The 15,884-nt window shown below is 53.2% G+C and overlaps 2 protein-coding genes across 6 annotated transcripts in view; both read right to left on the bottom strand.

Annotated features, from left to right (window-relative positions):
• Nucleotides 1-286: 286 nt before the first annotated feature.
• SMIM12 (small integral membrane protein 12) lies at nt 287-4,473 on the bottom strand. 2 transcript variants are annotated; one of them, XM_006732563.3, is made up of 2 exons: nt 4,316-4,473; nt 287-1,230 (listed from the first exon to the last, which is right to left on the bottom strand). In XM_006732563.3, exon 2 carries the CDS (start codon nt 1,223-1,225, stop codon nt 947-949), a length of 279 nt encoding a protein of 92 aa, XP_006732626.1. In that variant the 5' UTR covers nt 1,226-1,230; nt 4,316-4,473; the 3' UTR covers nt 287-946. The 2 variants fall into 2 exon arrangements, with proteins under 2 accessions (XP_006732626.1, XP_081674171.1); XM_081818045.1 differs by lacking the exon at nt 4,316-4,473 and adding an exon at nt 2,392-2,497.
• A 4,886-nt stretch (nt 4,474-9,359) lies between these two features.
• The window catches only part of DLGAP3 (DLG associated protein 3), a 63,120-nt gene continuing 56,595 nt past the window's right edge, over nt 9,360-15,884 (bottom strand). For 3 of the 4 annotated variants that reach the window (XM_081818046.1, XM_081818047.1, XM_031027311.2), the window contains 4 exons: nt 12,345-12,829; nt 11,298-11,389; nt 10,917-11,060; nt 9,360-10,224 (listed from right to left, as the gene is read on the bottom strand). In XM_081818046.1, coding sequence (XP_081674172.1) covers nt 10,003-10,224; nt 10,917-11,060; nt 11,298-11,389; nt 12,345-12,829 — 943 coding nt within the window. In that variant the 3' untranslated portion in view covers nt 9,360-10,002. The remainder of the gene's footprint in view (nt 10,225-10,916; nt 11,061-11,297; nt 11,390-12,344; nt 12,830-15,884) is intronic. The other variant, XM_006732562.3, reaches the window with a different exon arrangement.

A 15,884-nucleotide genomic window follows, 5' to 3' on the forward strand; every position in this document is an offset into this window, starting at 1 on the left:
GTACATATATTACATTTATAGAGGAAAATGTATGCCTGTGTATAATTGAAAAATTTGATAGCAACTATTAAGCTCCCCGGTCCACACTGAATTCACATTTTGAAAGGTCCTATAAGCTTTTTCTCATCATGATAAAAAGGCTCCTGGGAACCTGCACCTCCAGGACTCAGTGCCTGGGCCCATGAGCCCTTGGTTAAAGGTTAATGTTATCCGACCCTGAAATGCCTGCATTTGCATAACCCTAAGGAGACTCCGACATGATCTGGAAGATAGGATGAGATCAATATGATTCTCAGATGCCACTTTAATCAAGTTTTGTACCATACAGTGATGGGGGTGGTGAAAAATGTGACTGTTTTCAAGCAAATTCACCTGTCCCAAGGTAAACAACCTGGGCTTCCAAGAACAGTAAAAGGCTTTCCTCCCCAGGGAGTCTCATTCCTGAGCTGACAGGACAGGATTTCAGGAAGAATGAGTACAAGAAGAGGGCAAACTAGTGAAGGGAGCCAGGTAGCTTTTTGAATTCTTCCCAGTGTACACTGGAACTAGGCATGTAGGCATCCCTCCTAAGGCAGCACCCCAACCCCAGCCACTCCCACTTGAGGCCAAAGTGCCTCCCCAAAGAAACAGACAGCCATCATTCATTTCATGACACTCCTCCCCATGGCGCGCCCACAAGCGCAGAAGCCTGAGCAGTTTCGGCCACCATACAACACATGCAGCCTTCAGGCCAGAACCCTCAAGGGCCTTCCTCTTCCCTGGCCCCTCGGCTGCTCGAGTGTCCGCCTGGCAACACGAGGGCGGCTGGTGTGTGCGGGGCTGGGTGGTACAGGAGGGGCCAGAATAAGCGACACAGCAAATCCAATGTGGGTTCTGGAGCAGGGTAGACATGGTGGCAGGGCCAGTCACAGCCCACACAAGGACCCATGGGGCTCTGTGTCCTTCATTAATTCTTCTCTGGGCGGTTTCTGTTCAGGACAGCTTTAGGGGCAAATTCCAGCTTGTCCTTAAGGCTCACCACCTGGGTGTGGTCCTTGCCTAGCAGTTCATCCAGCTTGCGGTCCTCCCGGCGCTCAGAGATGCTCTTCTCCTCCTCCACAGGCTGGGGATCTTTTCCCCGGATGAACCATTCCAGGTGGTAACCCACAGCCCCGACCACGAAGGCCACAGGAAATGTAACATAGGGAGCATAGGTACGCACCACGGTCCAAAGCACAGGCCACATGACATCTGCAGAAGAGCACAAGGCAGCATTAGGGAGAAACCAGCATCCCCCTTCCCACCGAATGCGGACAACCCACCAGGGCTCTCCATTTACCAGGCAGCCTGGCAGAATTTACCAAGCACCCACCCCACACAGAGTAACACAGATGGTACCTTGCTTAGGCAACAGTTAGGGCCCTGAAACAATCTAGAAAATTTTGAAAGACGTGACTGTTAGGGGAAAGGGGAAGGATCTCTATTTTATGTACTATACTCATTGACCATTATGCAACCATGTTTGGCAGTGTTCCCCACAAGGGAACCTCTGAGCTTACCTAACAAAGATTCAAGCCTGTGATTGGCCCCAGGCCCTCCCTCCACAGTTTACCAACATTTCAGGAATGGAAAAAAGCCCTTCCCCGCTCTATGCAATTTCTCCATGAACACAGCTAGCCACACTTTTCCCACCGTGTATAGTCCCACTGTGACTCTCCTGGTCCAAGATAATGAGAAATAGTTCCTTTACCTCACAAAAAGAATAAGGAGTCTATTTAAATGGCCAATACCCTAATCCATTACTCAACCATTCTGGATTTTAGATAATGATTTTTTTCCTATTCTGAACTTGATCTTTCTAACAATGAGACACACCTATACTTTACAAAACTGCTGGCCAAACCTCTCTCAAAATACATTCTCTTCAACCAAACCCATACCCTCATATTTGCATAATAAACTCCTAAAAATATCACCAACACATTACACATACTCTGAACGTGATAGGTCTTGAATTTTTCTGTAAAAACAAACAAAAAAACAAAAACAAAACAAAAAAAAACACTGTACAAGCCCATGGCGGGGGGGGGGGGAAGTGGATTGGCCCTGGAGTGTCCTGAAATGAAGTAAGATAACACCAAAAAAATATATATAACACACAAATTGGTTCACTCTAATGGCCATGTAGTCTCATGACTATTACCATTAACAGTTACCAAGATTATTCACGGGGCACCTGGGTGGCTCCTGATTTCAGCTCAGGTCATGATCTCAAGGTTGTGGGATCAAGCCCCGAGTCGGGCTCCACACTCAGTGTGGAGTCTGCTTGTCCCTCTCCCTCTACTCTTCCCCCCATTTGTTCTCTCTCTCTAATAAATAAATAAAGTCTTAAAAAAAAAAAAGATTACTCACATTATCATAATAATGATAGATCCATTTATTGAGCACTTATGTAGCATTCCTTGGGCTAAGCACTTTATTTACAGTATCTCCTTCTATCTTCATGTCCACTCTGTGAGGTAGATGGTATTATCAGAGGGTTAAGTAACTTGCCCCAAAGTCTCAACTAAAAGATCATTCATTCCATTTGCACCTCTGTAGGTGTTTCTCCAACTTGGCTATCTCTAGTCTAAAGTGTACAACTGAAATCTCACCAAGGATAAAATGATTCTTTCTTTGGTTCCAATTCTCTTTGGAGGAATCCCAGCATTCTGTGGACCCAAGACTATAACGGACCATTATCAGGGAAAAAACTGCAGCAGCTAGAATGTTCCCCTCTGGGTCCTTTGTCTTAGCACCAGCCCCTATGCCGGACAAGTCACCCGCTGGTCATCACCTGATCTTCACAACACCTCTATGAGGTAGGAATTATTAGCCCAGATTTGTGTCTAAGGCCACAAAGGCTCAGGGACATTATGTGAACTTGTCCAAGATCACTAGAAGTGACAGAACCACTGCTTTTGAATCCAGGCTTCTCCAAACGTCAACACTTGTGCTCTTTCTAGTGGCAAGAACACACTGCAGATAGGTGTGCTGTTTCTGTCCAAATCCTGGACTTGGGGAGCGCTTCCTGCAATTTTTTTCCATCAACTTGGCATGTCACTATCTGGAAGAGCGTCCCTTTTGGCAAACTCTAAGATTACTCAGAGATTTGTGAAATTACAGGACTTAGACGCTGTTAAAACAAACAATCCTGAAGAACCTCAAACCTAATACTTCATTTTCTTTCCTACCTTTTATGCAAGCTCTCTATAAGTTAACACTTACCCTAAACAGCAATTCTCCCTTCAGATCCCCAATTTGTTGTAAAACATACCAAACACGAGTCCACAATTCATATCCTCTCCCATATGCAGCAAATGTCTCTCTCTTGTTGTCCTGCCCACATTCTAATCATTCCCAAGTAAGTCAATTCATTCATTTATTCAACACTTAGAACCACCTTCTCTGTGACAGACGTTGTGCTGGCGGGCCTACCCGACTTGTCTGCATTTCTCAAAACACTTAAGCTCCAAGAGGGCAAGGACCATGTCTGTGCGGCCCCCACTGTCTTATCCATCCCCCACCCTTCCCGCCCTGCCTGCCATAAAGTGCTCCCAAAAAAGTTTGTTAAATGAATGAATGACAGCTCAAACAACGCACCAGCGTAAAACCACAGCAGTCGCCCACCCCCACGCCCTCCTAAGGCGGCAGGAATACAGCAGGCTACTTTGCTGATCGGAAGAAGCTAAATACTCCCTAACAAGTCATCCCCAGGGTATCAAAACGAAGGCGGCAAAAGCGTCCTGCAAATACTGGAACGTCTTCCTTCCAGCCTGGCAGAGGAAGCCTGAGTGTCCGGTAAAGGTCAAGTGGGTTGCCAGGAAACCTGCCCTTGTGCGGGCGCCCCGGAAGCCCAATGAGACCTGAAGCCGCAGTCCGAGATTTGAGAATTGTTAACAAGAGCAAAGGAGACCTGACAGGGTGGGAAGACTGGCCCTGACCGTCACTCGAGCCCAGCCCGGGGATGGGAGCGCAACTAAGTCGGAGTCCCAAGTATCTGGCCTTCTCCCTCCTCTGGGCTCCCGGTCCCACCACGCTCGTGGCCTCCGCAGCGTCCGTTCTCACCCACGTGCCTGAGGCCGAGAAGCCCTGGCCGCAGAGGGTCTGCTGGGCGCCCAGACACGGCCTCCGAGCCCTGGGAAGAGAGCTGTCAGGCCCAGCCAGGGCCGGAGCGGACACTCGCAATCACCCTTCCCTAACTCAGAGGTCACTACCAGGAGTCGTCACCCTGACAATGGGCGGCCCCGGCAGCCGCTCCGGGGAAGGGAACGGCCCGCGGGGACCGCGTGCTCACCTGCGCCGCAGCCCGCACTCCACGGTCCTGCCCCCGCCCTCCGCCCAGCCCGCGAGCGAGCCTTTTGGCTTGTTCGCTCGCCTGGAGCACCGACGCCGAGTCTCCCAGCGGCCTGCGAGGCCTGGCCCCGGGACCCCGCCCACCGGCGCCAGCTCTCTCGGAGCGCGCCGATTGGCTGAGTTCCAGTCAAAGGACCGGAGGAAGCTGAGCGTCCGCAGCGGGCTCCGCTGCGCCGAGATGGGGACTGCGCCCCCTCGTGGCCCGGAGGGTTTCCCAGTGACGTCAGCACGTGCTTTCCGCGTGGAGAAAGTGGAAGGTCGTCCGTTCATTTATTCAACTGATGTTTATTAGGCGTCTCTAAGACCTAGGTCTGGACACACAAAAACAAAAGACATGTTCCTTAACTTCATGAAGATCTCCTTAGCAGGCTATAGTCTAGAACTCTAAGACCTCTTCAGATCTGGGCTAGCTTTTTAGCCATGTGACCTTGGGAACACCATTAATCCGCTGGAGCCTCCTTTCCCTCTTATGCATAAAGGTAATAACATCTATTTCAAAGGATGTTGTGAGGGTTTGATGAGATAATGCATGTTAAGTGCTGTGCCAGGTACATAGCAACAGGGAAATAAATGGTACTATTGTCGGTATACAAAGAACTGAAATACAGTGAAACCTAAGTCTTGCCTGACCCCTTGATACAAGTATTCACTCCCCGTGTGTCCCCACTATGCCCTGTACAGACATCTATTTTATCAGATATAGTTGACCTCTGAACAACAGGGGTCTGAAACTGTGGGGTCCACTTACACATGGATTTCTTTTTTCAATAAATGCAGAATGGTACTAGAAATATATTTTATCTTTGTTACGATTTTCTTAATAATATTTTCTTTTGGCCAGCTTATTTTATTGTAGGAATACAGTACATAATACATATACATAATATGTGTTAATCAGCTGTTTATGTTATCAGGAAGGCTTCTGGTCAACAGTAGGCTATTAGTAGTTAAGTTTGGGGGATGTCAAAGTTATACATGGATTTTCCACTGTTCGGGGGCTGGGCGCCCCTAGTGCTGTCATTGTTCAGGGGTCAACTGTATAGAAAAATAACACCAAAGCTCAAGCTCTGGAATGCCCCCACTGGCCCTGCCTTCTCACCTCTGTTCCACGAGTCTCAGCCACACATATTTACTTATCTTTAGTAACACAGGCTAAACCCCTCATATTCCCCCATGCAGACCAAACTGTTTCAAACCTCTGTGCCTTCATTTATTATGCTTTTTCATCTACCTGGAGTGCCCTTCCCACTTTTCTTTACCAAAGTAGCTCTGGCTCATTTTTCGTGCTTAAGGGACACCTCCAGAGGGAGCCTCCTAGACTGCGTCATCACGTTAGATGCCCTTCCTCTATGATCTCAAAGAGGTCAGTGCTAAGCTCTTGCAGCGGAGATAGAAAAGAACAGTATAGAGATATATGTAAGAAACCATTATTAGCAGCACTTGTTCCCTAAATGAATGTGTAGAGAAGAGAAGGGAACAAAATTGCCTAGAACAATTAGCATTAGAACATCGACATGTGCTAGCCACTGGGGATACAAAAATGACTAGAACCACCCCTGCCTTCAGGAGTTCTCAGACCAACCGCTCGGGAAGCAGAGGGCTCTACAAACTGTCAAGGGAGTGTGAGAAACGTGACAACAGAAGCATGCATAGGTAGCGCAGAGGAGGAACCCAGGAAGAATCAGGGAGGGCTCACCAGAGGAACCTGCCCTTGAGCTGAGTCTCAAGTGATGGCTAGTAGTTCAGTCAGGCAGAACTGAGTGGGGCTTGAGAGCACAGACCTAGGAATCAAAAGTGGGTTCAAATCCTGGCCCTGCTGCCAGCTAATCTCAGAAAAGCTGTTTACACTCTTTGTTTAAGCAGACGCAATGAGAATACCCATCCGCTAGGGTGGTTCTGAGTCCTAGTCACCTAATGTGTATAAAACGCTTGGCACGGTACTTGGCGCCTCCTGAGTGCTCAGTAAATGGCCACTGGTATGTTTAGTATTCCCCAAATTGATTCCTCCTTCTATAATGCTCTATGTCCACTTATGGTTTTACTTATTCACTAAGCCAAAAACCTGACATCTTCAAAATCTCATCTTTGCACTATTCCCCAAACCCAGCTTAGAACACCTGAGTCTCCTGAATGTCTCTCAAGTCCCTCATCATCCTCATCTCTTACCTGGACTACCTTAGCAACTCCCTCAATGGTCTCATTGCCTTCTATTGCTCCCTCCAGTCCATTTCCATTTTTAGCCAAAGGGTCTTTCAAAAGCTTAAATAAAACCATGAAGTCTCCAGGGCACCTGCGTGGCTCAGTCAGTTAAGCGTCTGCCTTCGGCTCAGGTCATGATCCCAGGGTACTGGGATTGAGCCCTGCATTGGCCTCCCTGCTCAGTGGGGAGCCTGCTTCTCCTTCTCCCATTCCCCCTGCTTGTGCACACTTGCTCTCTCTCTCTCTCAAATAAATAAAATCTTAAAAAAAAAAAAAAGTGAAATCTCCGGCTTAAACCCCCTCTCTTCTGGAACATGGGTCCCTTCTGGCCACATCTCCTCTATGCCCTCTATACCCCTGTCCGAGCCTGTCACCAACCTCCAGTCTCTGCTCTTCCCATGATCCCACACACACAGACATACCCTACCATGCATTTGCCCAAGCTGGTCCCTCTGCCTGAAATGAATGTCCTCCCTCTCTTCCTCTGCTGCAAAACTCTAACTCATCCTGCAAGACCCAGTTCAAAAGACCCTTCTTGCAGAAAGACTCAACTGACTGCTAGAGGCCTCCTCCTTTGGTATCCTCAGCCCCTCTGGGAGAAGCCTCCCTCGGTACGTGCCATTCTCTTTATGTGCCTGACTATGGCCACCTGGGAGCAATTGAAAAGCACAGGGACTGGATCTAATCCTTCACTTGTCCATGGAGCCCAGCACAACTCCCCAGCCCTCAGCATCCAAAGACTCCACAGCACATCAGCTCCACATGGGGAGATTTAGATGTCAGTCTGTAGCAAGATGCCCACTACATTCATTCAGGGCTGCCCTGCTCCTCTGTGCCCATCCCGTATACCTCCTGGTCCTGGGAAACGTGGCCCAGTTTCTAGGAAAAGACATAGAGCCATAAAGAGCTGTATAGTATAGAAGGTTAAACTCAGACTCAGCCACTTCTCAGCTTTGTGATTTGGGGTAAATTGTTTAAACTCTCAGAGTGTTAGTTTTCTCACCTATAAATGATGGTAACAACAATATCGGCTTCAAGGATTGCTCTGAGTATCATCTAGTACAAACCTTGCCCACGTCTCAGTTTTAGAGATGAGAAAACTCAGTCTCAGAGAGGTGAAGTGACCCAGCTAAAGGCTCACTTGGCAAGTCTAGGGGAAATAGACAAATGGGTATTTCCAGTGGAAACTTTTGGACGATCATCCAACCTAAGTGTTCTCAAACCTGGCTGCCCATCAAAATCACCTGGCACACTTGTTAAAAACTCGTTTGGGGGCAGAGAGTCTATTCACAGTCTTGGACAGGGCCCAGGAATCTGTGTGGGATCAGCTCCAAGCTGACTCACTTTCGGGAATTTGGATCACATGGGGCTCCTCTCCACCTTCCAGTGGTCTCATATAAGTGTGTGTGTACAACCTCTTGCTTTTCAAGCAGTCTCCCACACTGGCCTATAAAATAGCTGTTCATGCCCCTCTCCTGTTCAAAAGCCTTCCGTGGCTCCCCATGGCTCTGGGGACGCAGGCCCACCCACCTCAAGTTGACCGAAAAGCCCAGCATGGTCCTGCCTCTGCACTCCCGATGCTCTTTCTCCTCCTGGCCTTTGCATAGCTGTTGTCTGATTTAGAACATTCTTCCCAGCGCTGGTCCTCCTCCAGTGGCTCTTTCCAGCACTCACCCTTATTCTGTAACTGCTTGTTCACTTGTCTGTTTTTCCCATAAGACCATTAGCACCATAAGAGTAGAAATTACACTCGTTCAGGGCTATCTCCCAGGTGCTGGCCAGTGCCAACAGTGGTTCTTGATAAATGCCTGCTGAATAAATGAATGAGAATTGTCCAGTCCAGTGTGGCCCAGAAGGGCAGTCGAAGCCTTGGATGGCTCTTCTTCCTGCCTCAGGGTGACACATCAACCCCAAGCAATGGGTGGGGTTGCCAGACCGGGTGGGGGCTGCCATCAAACCCTTTCGGGACTCTGAAAGCTGTAGAGCTAAAAAGCTCCCGGTTTAGCATGAAACAGACCTGGGGCCGCCACTCCTAGCCCTGCCTGTGACTTTGGACAGGTCACTGAACCTCTCCTGAGCTTCAGCTTTGTCATCTGTCCTAAGGATGAGCTACATTCATGTAAAGCACTCCCCCTCCACCCCACCGCCTGACCCAGAGCAAACATCCCATAAACATTAGCCAGCACTACTAGCTGGGCGTTGCTACTTAGCTTCCCAGGAAAGTTCCATTCTCCTCCTGGGCCGCCACCAGAGTGCCCACCCAGAGGAGGCATCAGAAAAGGTGACAACACTAAATCGAACAGCGTTTCTGCTGCTGATCAGGAATGAGCTGAGCAGAGATAACACGGGACCCTTAGGGGAAGGGAAACCAGTATCCATCCGCATCTAAGAATAACAGCACTCCCTGTTTATTGAGCACAGGCCGGTGGGCCAGGCACTGGGCTCTGGGCTGCCCGGTTGCGGGAAAGCCTGGGAGCACTGGGGGGCAGAAAGACAAATGGACTGAACTAGAAGTGGTGAGGAAAACACCCTCCCCTCTTCACCGCCCCTGGGCCCCTCCAGGAGGGCTCAGGTCCTTCTGTGGCCACCAGGGGGCCGAATCCCCTTTGCCCAGCTCGCCCAGGTTACCACACTCTCCCCAAACGGAGAGTGGCTCCTGGCCTCCCCTCCCTCCACTCCCCCACCCACCCCCCCCATTCCCCTGCCCCCTCCCCTCCCCCCCCACACTCCCGGCTCCCACGCACGGGGCAGAGGTGGCTCCTTCTGGAGAGAGCAGCCGGCTCGAGTGCAGTTCTGCCGTTTTATTTTTCCTGGGATACTCAAGGGGATGTGGGAACAGCCACAGGTGTGGTGAGGGGAAGCCCCATCTCCCCTCCCCAGCAGCTGGGAAAGGGGAGAGGCCCAGGCGCCCTGGTCCTGGGTTGGTCCAGCCACTGCGGTCCCTGGGCTGAGGGCTGAGTGTGGAGCCCCTGGGAGGGTGGGGCAGGCTCCTAGGTGGGGTTCGGGATTCTTCATAAAAAGCCACGAAGCTTGATCCCCACGAAGCCCAGCCCCGCGGGGTGGGGGGGAGAGGGGGACGCAGAGCCCAGATGGGGGACCCGGCCCGGCCTGGCCCGTGGTGGGGGAAGTAATGGCAGAGATGGTGCCCCTGGGGAGGAGGTGGGGACGAAGCGTCGGACCAGGAAAGAAGGGGGTCCAGGTGGGGGCGCAGGGCGGAGAGGCACGGCCCCCAGCCCAGCCCGGGCTCCTTCGCGTGGGGTCAGGAAGGTAAAAAACCCACGAGAGTGTGACGGGCAGGAGGGGCCGGGGCGTGCGGTGCCGGCCGGGCGGGCGCACGGTGCGGCCCGCGTTCACAGTGACCTCGACGCTGGGTGTACAGTACGGGTAGAAAACTGCGGGCCCTGGCCCGGGCTGGGCGGGCCGGGCCGGTCACAGCCTGGTCTGGGCCTCGGGGATGTAGATCTCGATGCTGTCGGCGCTCTCGGTGGCCGAGCTGTGGCGGAAGGAGGCGGCGCGCTTGGCCGCCAGGAGCCGCTTGCGCGCTTCCTGCCGCTGCCGGTCCACCGAGTCCAGGGAGCGCTCCTTCACCGGCACGCCCCGGCCCCGCGAGGGCTTCTTTGGTATCGGCGGAGGGACCTTCTTCTCCTCCTGCTGGGAGAGGGGGCGGCGGGTCAGTCTGGGGGCGGGGTCTCTCCCCCAGTCCCCCGCTCGCGCCCCCGCCGCCCCTGGGGACCGACACCGCGCGGCTCCGACGCGGGAGGGCGGCCGGAAGCCCCAGGTGTGCCTGGGACAAGGTCAAAAGCCACTTTTCGTTAAAAATTACGAATCCGGGCGCCCCCCGGTGGCGCCGTTCGTGACAACTCGCATCCGAGGGCTCGCTCCTCCGGGGACGTGGGTGGGAAGTGGGCGATTTCCCGCCAGTCGGGAGGAATGCGCGGCCCCGACTCACGCAGGGCAATGGGGGTTCGCTACCAGGCCTCTGGGCCTCATCACAGACAACGTCTGTGAGGCCCCCCAAGATCCCCTCCGTGCCTAGCTCCAAGCTAAGGGCAGCCCCTCTTCTGAAAGCTCTAGTTCTGCTCCCTCAGACTACAGCTGGTCCGAGGGGGCTGCAGCCACCTCGGGGTTCTGGCAGCTCAGGCAGTGATGGGCACAGGGCCAAGCAGATGGCAGTGACCAAGAATGTGGTCGTATTAGAAGAAGATGGTCACCCTCACCGGTCCAGGGCTGCCTTTGCTGCCCATGAATGCCCTCAGCTCCCTTCCTCTCCCCACACAGGCCCTCTGTGGGGAAGGGCATTTTCCAGGGTCTGGCCTCTTGGCTTGAAGGGACTCTCCCCCTACCTTAGGCTCCAGGAGTTTCCAGCTGTTGGCCTTGAGTTGCTGTAGCTCCAGGAACTTGAGGGTCACATCCTCAATGGAGAGCTGCAGGAGGTCCCAAAAACCCGCCAGGTCCTGGAAGGTGGGCACGGGGAACGCAGTGGGGTCCTTCAGTGGAGGGAGACAGAGGAGAGGCGGCCAGTCAGGAAGATCTGCTCCCCAGCCAGGACCAGAGAATGCCCCATCCACCCTCCCCGTCAGGAAGCTCAGCCTGGGACAGTGGCGTTGGGGGGTGGGAGGCAGGAAGACAAGAAAGAGCCCAGGCCTCTCCATCTTGAGCACAAACACCTGGTCTCACCTCCAGGAATATACACCCTTGGTGGGCTCCGGCCCACGGGCACTCACCATGCTTTGCTGACACAGCCGGAAGAACTGCTGAACCTTCTGGGACAGGAGAAGTTGTGTGCTGCCCACCGCACTGCGGATCTTCTCCAGGACTGGGGAGCAGGAGGAGATTGAGGGGGAGGGACGGATGCCTCTCCTTTCCCAGCCTCAGGAAGTCTGCCCTGAATGACTCAACCTTGCCTTATCCTGCACTCTCTGTCAGGCTGTCCCCTCCAGGCCCTCCCCATCCCATCCTCAAGTTCGTAACAAGTGGCTCCTATCCCATGGCACCAAGAAGACTATATCCTCAGACACCAGTGTTTCTTCACACAACCTCCATTTCTTAAGCACTTATCCTCCTGTGTCCTTCTTTCCTCCAATGCCATGGAACAGAGGGGAACTAGCCCCAGCCTGGCCCTTCAGGCTTACCCAGGCACTAGCTCAATGACCACCCATCGGTAGAACTTTGTCACTCATCAGTATATGACTCCTTGGCTCATCCAGGGTTACTGAAAATTTCATGTGCATGACTCTTGTCTTCCTAGTCACTATCCCATCAACTTAGGGATTCTGAGGTATGGCCACGTCTCCCCTCAGATGGACTTGCAGGGAAGGGCCATGGCCTCCCTCAGTCCAGGGCCATGTCTTCGGGTGGAATCTCCTTCACCCAGGTCTCAGACAGTGATCTGACCTTGGCACTGGCTCATCCTCCGCCTTGAAGTGTGGTCCTACTCCCTAGATCAGACCTGGACTCCCACACCAGCCAGATGGGAATAGAGTCCCCTTGAGCCCCAAGGACTGGGTGACTTGGACTGGCCCCATCTCCTAAGAGGCCCAGCCCTTCCACCTGGTCACTTGCCCAGTCCCACCCGGGCCTCTGAAGCTGCTCCCCACTTCCTTCCAAGAGCTCCCAGCATGCCCTGCGGCCAAGGGGGCCCACGGATATCCAGGCCAAAGAAGCAAACCATGCGGAGGCACACTCGAGCCCAAGCGGAGGGCGCTGGCGTTCCACTGCTCCCCGCCCAGCCCAGCGGGGACCCCTCCGCGCACGCAGGGTCCCTCACTCACTCTCCTCGGGCAACTCATAGTCCTCCGCCTCGCGCTCCATCTGCTGGCACCAGTGCTCCAGCTTCTCCACCTCTGCCCTCAGCATCTTGATGAACCACTCGCCGTCCCGTGGGCAAGGGGACGTGCGGCCTGAGTCGGGGAGGCTACGTGAGCCGCGCTCCATCCAGGAGTCACGGCGGCTGGACCCGGGGCCGGGGGTGGGGGCAGGGGCAGGGCCTGGCGACCCGTCGGCGGCCGGCGGCTCATACGGCAGTGGGTAGCCCTCGCGGTAGGCCCACTGGCCCTGCGTGTGGACCGTGCGGAAGACTGAGTAGGTGGGGGCCCGGGGCCCGGGCTGGGGCTCAGAAGCGTGCCTCTGGAAGGAGCGTCCGAACTGCAGGGCCTTGTCTTCTGTGGCCACTGTGGCCAGGCCGGCCAGGCCCTCCAGCTCCAGGTCTGCCTGCACACCCGCCGTCACACTGTTGGAGCGCTTGAACCTTGCCCGCCTGGCGAGAGAGGTGGCTGTCATCGCTGCCCCTGCCCAGTCTCATCCCCACCCTCACAAGCCCCCTCACCCCACCCCAGGCCAAAAGGAAAAGGAATGAGGAAAGAAACCTACAATGGGATGGACATTAACCCACGACCTTTAAATATACCAGTCCCTGCTGGTGGGTACAGAATTCCTGTTGCATTGCCTCTGGACAGGGGTGATATTCAAAACATCTAACAGTCTGTACCCCAGGGGCAGAAAAGATGCTGGCATGTATGGATCAGAATGGACACACCCAGAGTTCTAGAGCATGGCCTGCAGAAGCTGGACTGTGGGGCAGAGCAGAAGGGCAAGAGAGGGGCCAGGGTGGTGGCTCTTTCCCAGTGACTACTGAAGTATTTCAGCATTTTAACAAATAGTGTGTCTTTGCTACTTTACACCAGCTGCATGGGTTTTTGTCTTCAGCCCTTCAGAAATGAGTAAACTAAAGCCCAGATGGGTGGTCACCCGGCTACAAAGTAGCTAGCCAGGATTTAGACCGAGGGCCGCTGGCTTCTCAGCCCAAGCACTTTCCACCACACCAGCGGCTAGAACATCAGAAAGAACTGCCTTGGAGTGGCCAGGGTGGGAGGAGCCTGCAGCTGAAAGGACTTCTCCTCTAGGGACCCCCACAGCCCAGCCCAGAGCCTGGCCAGACATGGTCAGCCAGCGCCAGTGGAGTTGAATTAAGTTGTTGGCAGGAATGACACAGGGCCTGGAAATTTCTTGTTTTTGAGTTAATATGCAAATCCTCTGCAAAACGGAAAGTCAGTTGGCCTGGTTCTTTGTCACCGCTCCCCCAACAGTTCAGAGTTCTTTGCTATGCAGAAGTCCGTGGCCCCTGAAGTGCATGGAGCTGGGGTCAGACAATCCTTGAAGAAGTGGGAGTCAGGAGATGTGGGGGTGGTGGGGAGAGGTGAACAAAAGTTTGACGTCTGGAAATTTCAGGACCATAAAAGAAAGACCCACGTGTCTTAAACCACCTCCACCCCATTATGGTCTGAAGAGAGAGGGACTTGGGGGGCCAACTCTTGGCAGACCCCTCCAGCTTCCCCGGAGTCTCCTCCAACCCCCACAACTTCAGCCTTCCTCTTGCTGCCCAGGCCTTCTCTGCCTGCCTGCCTTGCCTGCCTGCTTCCCTCCAGCTGGCGGGCTGCCTGCTGGGAGCCTGTTGCCATAGAAACCAGGCCCAGAAGGATGCTGCAGGACCCAGGAAAGAGAGATGCACTCATGTGCAGTCTCCAACAAGCCCTGTGTCCCCACCCCCACCCAGAGAGAGAGAGAGAAAGCGAGAACATATCTGCATTGCCTCCCACATGGTCTTCACCCCGGCATCCGCCCTGTCCTGCCCTGGTCAGGATTGTACCACCCTCTTCCTTGGTATCAGATCAGCCTCCTTTCAAGACACCTCCATCTCCACTCAGCACAAAAGAAAAGCACTAGATGAGGAGTCAGATCTGAGTTCTAATGCTGGCTTTGTTGCCATGTGCCTTTGGGAAGTCACTCACCCTCCATCTAGTGTGTGTGTGTGTGTGTGTGTGTGTGTAAAATATATTAATATGATACATATTATTATATATAAATACACATGCACACATATATATGATATAAAATGATAGGAATGGACCAATAATCACCAAGGTACTTCCTCTCTCAAAAATTATACCTTGCATATTTTCAGATCAGGGGCCCAACATTCCCTCACCAATCCGCTCAGATCTGGAGCAGTCTTCCTAAAGCTGACCTCTGCCCACTCACTCCCCTGCCCAAAACTCTTCCACAGCTCCCCACCGCCAACCAGAAAAAGTTCAAGTTTCCTCTGCTGGCATTCACCCAATGCTAGCCTCGACTCTGGAAGCAGTCCTCCTCTCCAACCTCATCCCCCCTGCATTCTCCTTGTTCCCCAAGTAGACGATGCTGGCCCTGACTCTAAGCCTTTGCATGTGCTATTCCCCTTTCTAAAATGGCCTTCCTCCTCCTCCCTCCCTGTCCATTCCTGCCTCCAGTCATCTCTTCCTCTGTGAGCCTCCTGACTGCCCCCAAGACCATCCTCAGCACTGTACCTCCCTCAGCAGCCTTCTTGCATGTGGAAGCAGCCCCACTGTTCCGTTAAATTGTTCTCTGTTTCAGGTGAGAGTCTTGTGTGTCTAACTGAACTATTTGGATGCATGTTGGCTCCACCGCAAATATTTTCATGCCTCTGAGCTCCAGTTCACCTTTGGCTCCTTCAGAGCTCCAGCAGTTGCAAACCACACAGGTACAGGTGGGGCTTGCCCCAGAAAAGACATCATCGAAGGCCCGTCTTCCCTGTCTGCTTCCCTGGTCCCCCCACAAAACATGGATCTGTCCTTCAGCACCACTGCGCATGCTACCTTTCACCTAGCCTCTGAGGGGTCCTGAGAAGGTCACATCCAGTCTGGGTGGAAACAGGCTACGTGGTCTGGAACAGAAGCATGGGTAAGTGCCTTAGGCTTCATGGTTCTCAAGTCACAACTTCAATGAGGTCTCTTCACTATGCCTGCCTCAAGGAAGACCAAAAAAGTTGAGAAGCTCATGGGATGACTAGAAGCACAGTCTTCACCAACATTCCCAGCTGGGGGCCAGGGATTGGCACAGTTCCAGCAGGAGTCGGTCAACCTTGTGCAAGTGGTGTTTAAAACCAGCAGTGTGAGGCAAACCATAAGAGACTCTTAACTAGAGAGAACAAACTGAGGGTTGCTGGAGGGGAGGTAGGTGGGGACATGGGCTCAATGGGTGATGGGCATTACAGAGGGCACCTGATGTAATGAGCACTAGGTGTTGTATGTAAAAGATGAATCACTAAATTCTACTCCTGAGGGCACCTGGGTGGCTCAGTCAGTTAAGTGTCTGACTCTTGGTCTCGGCTCAGGTCATGATCTCAGGGCTGTGGGATCGAGCCCCACATCAGGCTCCATGCTCAGTGCAGAGTCGGCTTCAGATTCTTTCTCCCTCCCCCTCTGCCCCTCCCCACTCACGTGCTCGCTCTCTCTCTCTCAAATAAATAAAAATCT

The sequence above is a fragment of the Leptonychotes weddellii genome, chromosome 4, assembly GCF_054177405.1.
Source record: "Leptonychotes weddellii isolate Sample4059 chromosome 4, ASM5417740v2, whole genome shotgun sequence".
NCBI classification, from domain to species: Eukaryota; Metazoa; Chordata; class Mammalia; order Carnivora; family Phocidae; genus Leptonychotes; species Leptonychotes weddellii.

Coding starts and splice junctions, on each gene's coding strand:
- SMIM12 (XM_006732563.3), bottom strand. CDS start 1,225: ATGTGGCCTGTGCTTTGGACCGTGGTGCGTACCTATGCTCCCTATGTT.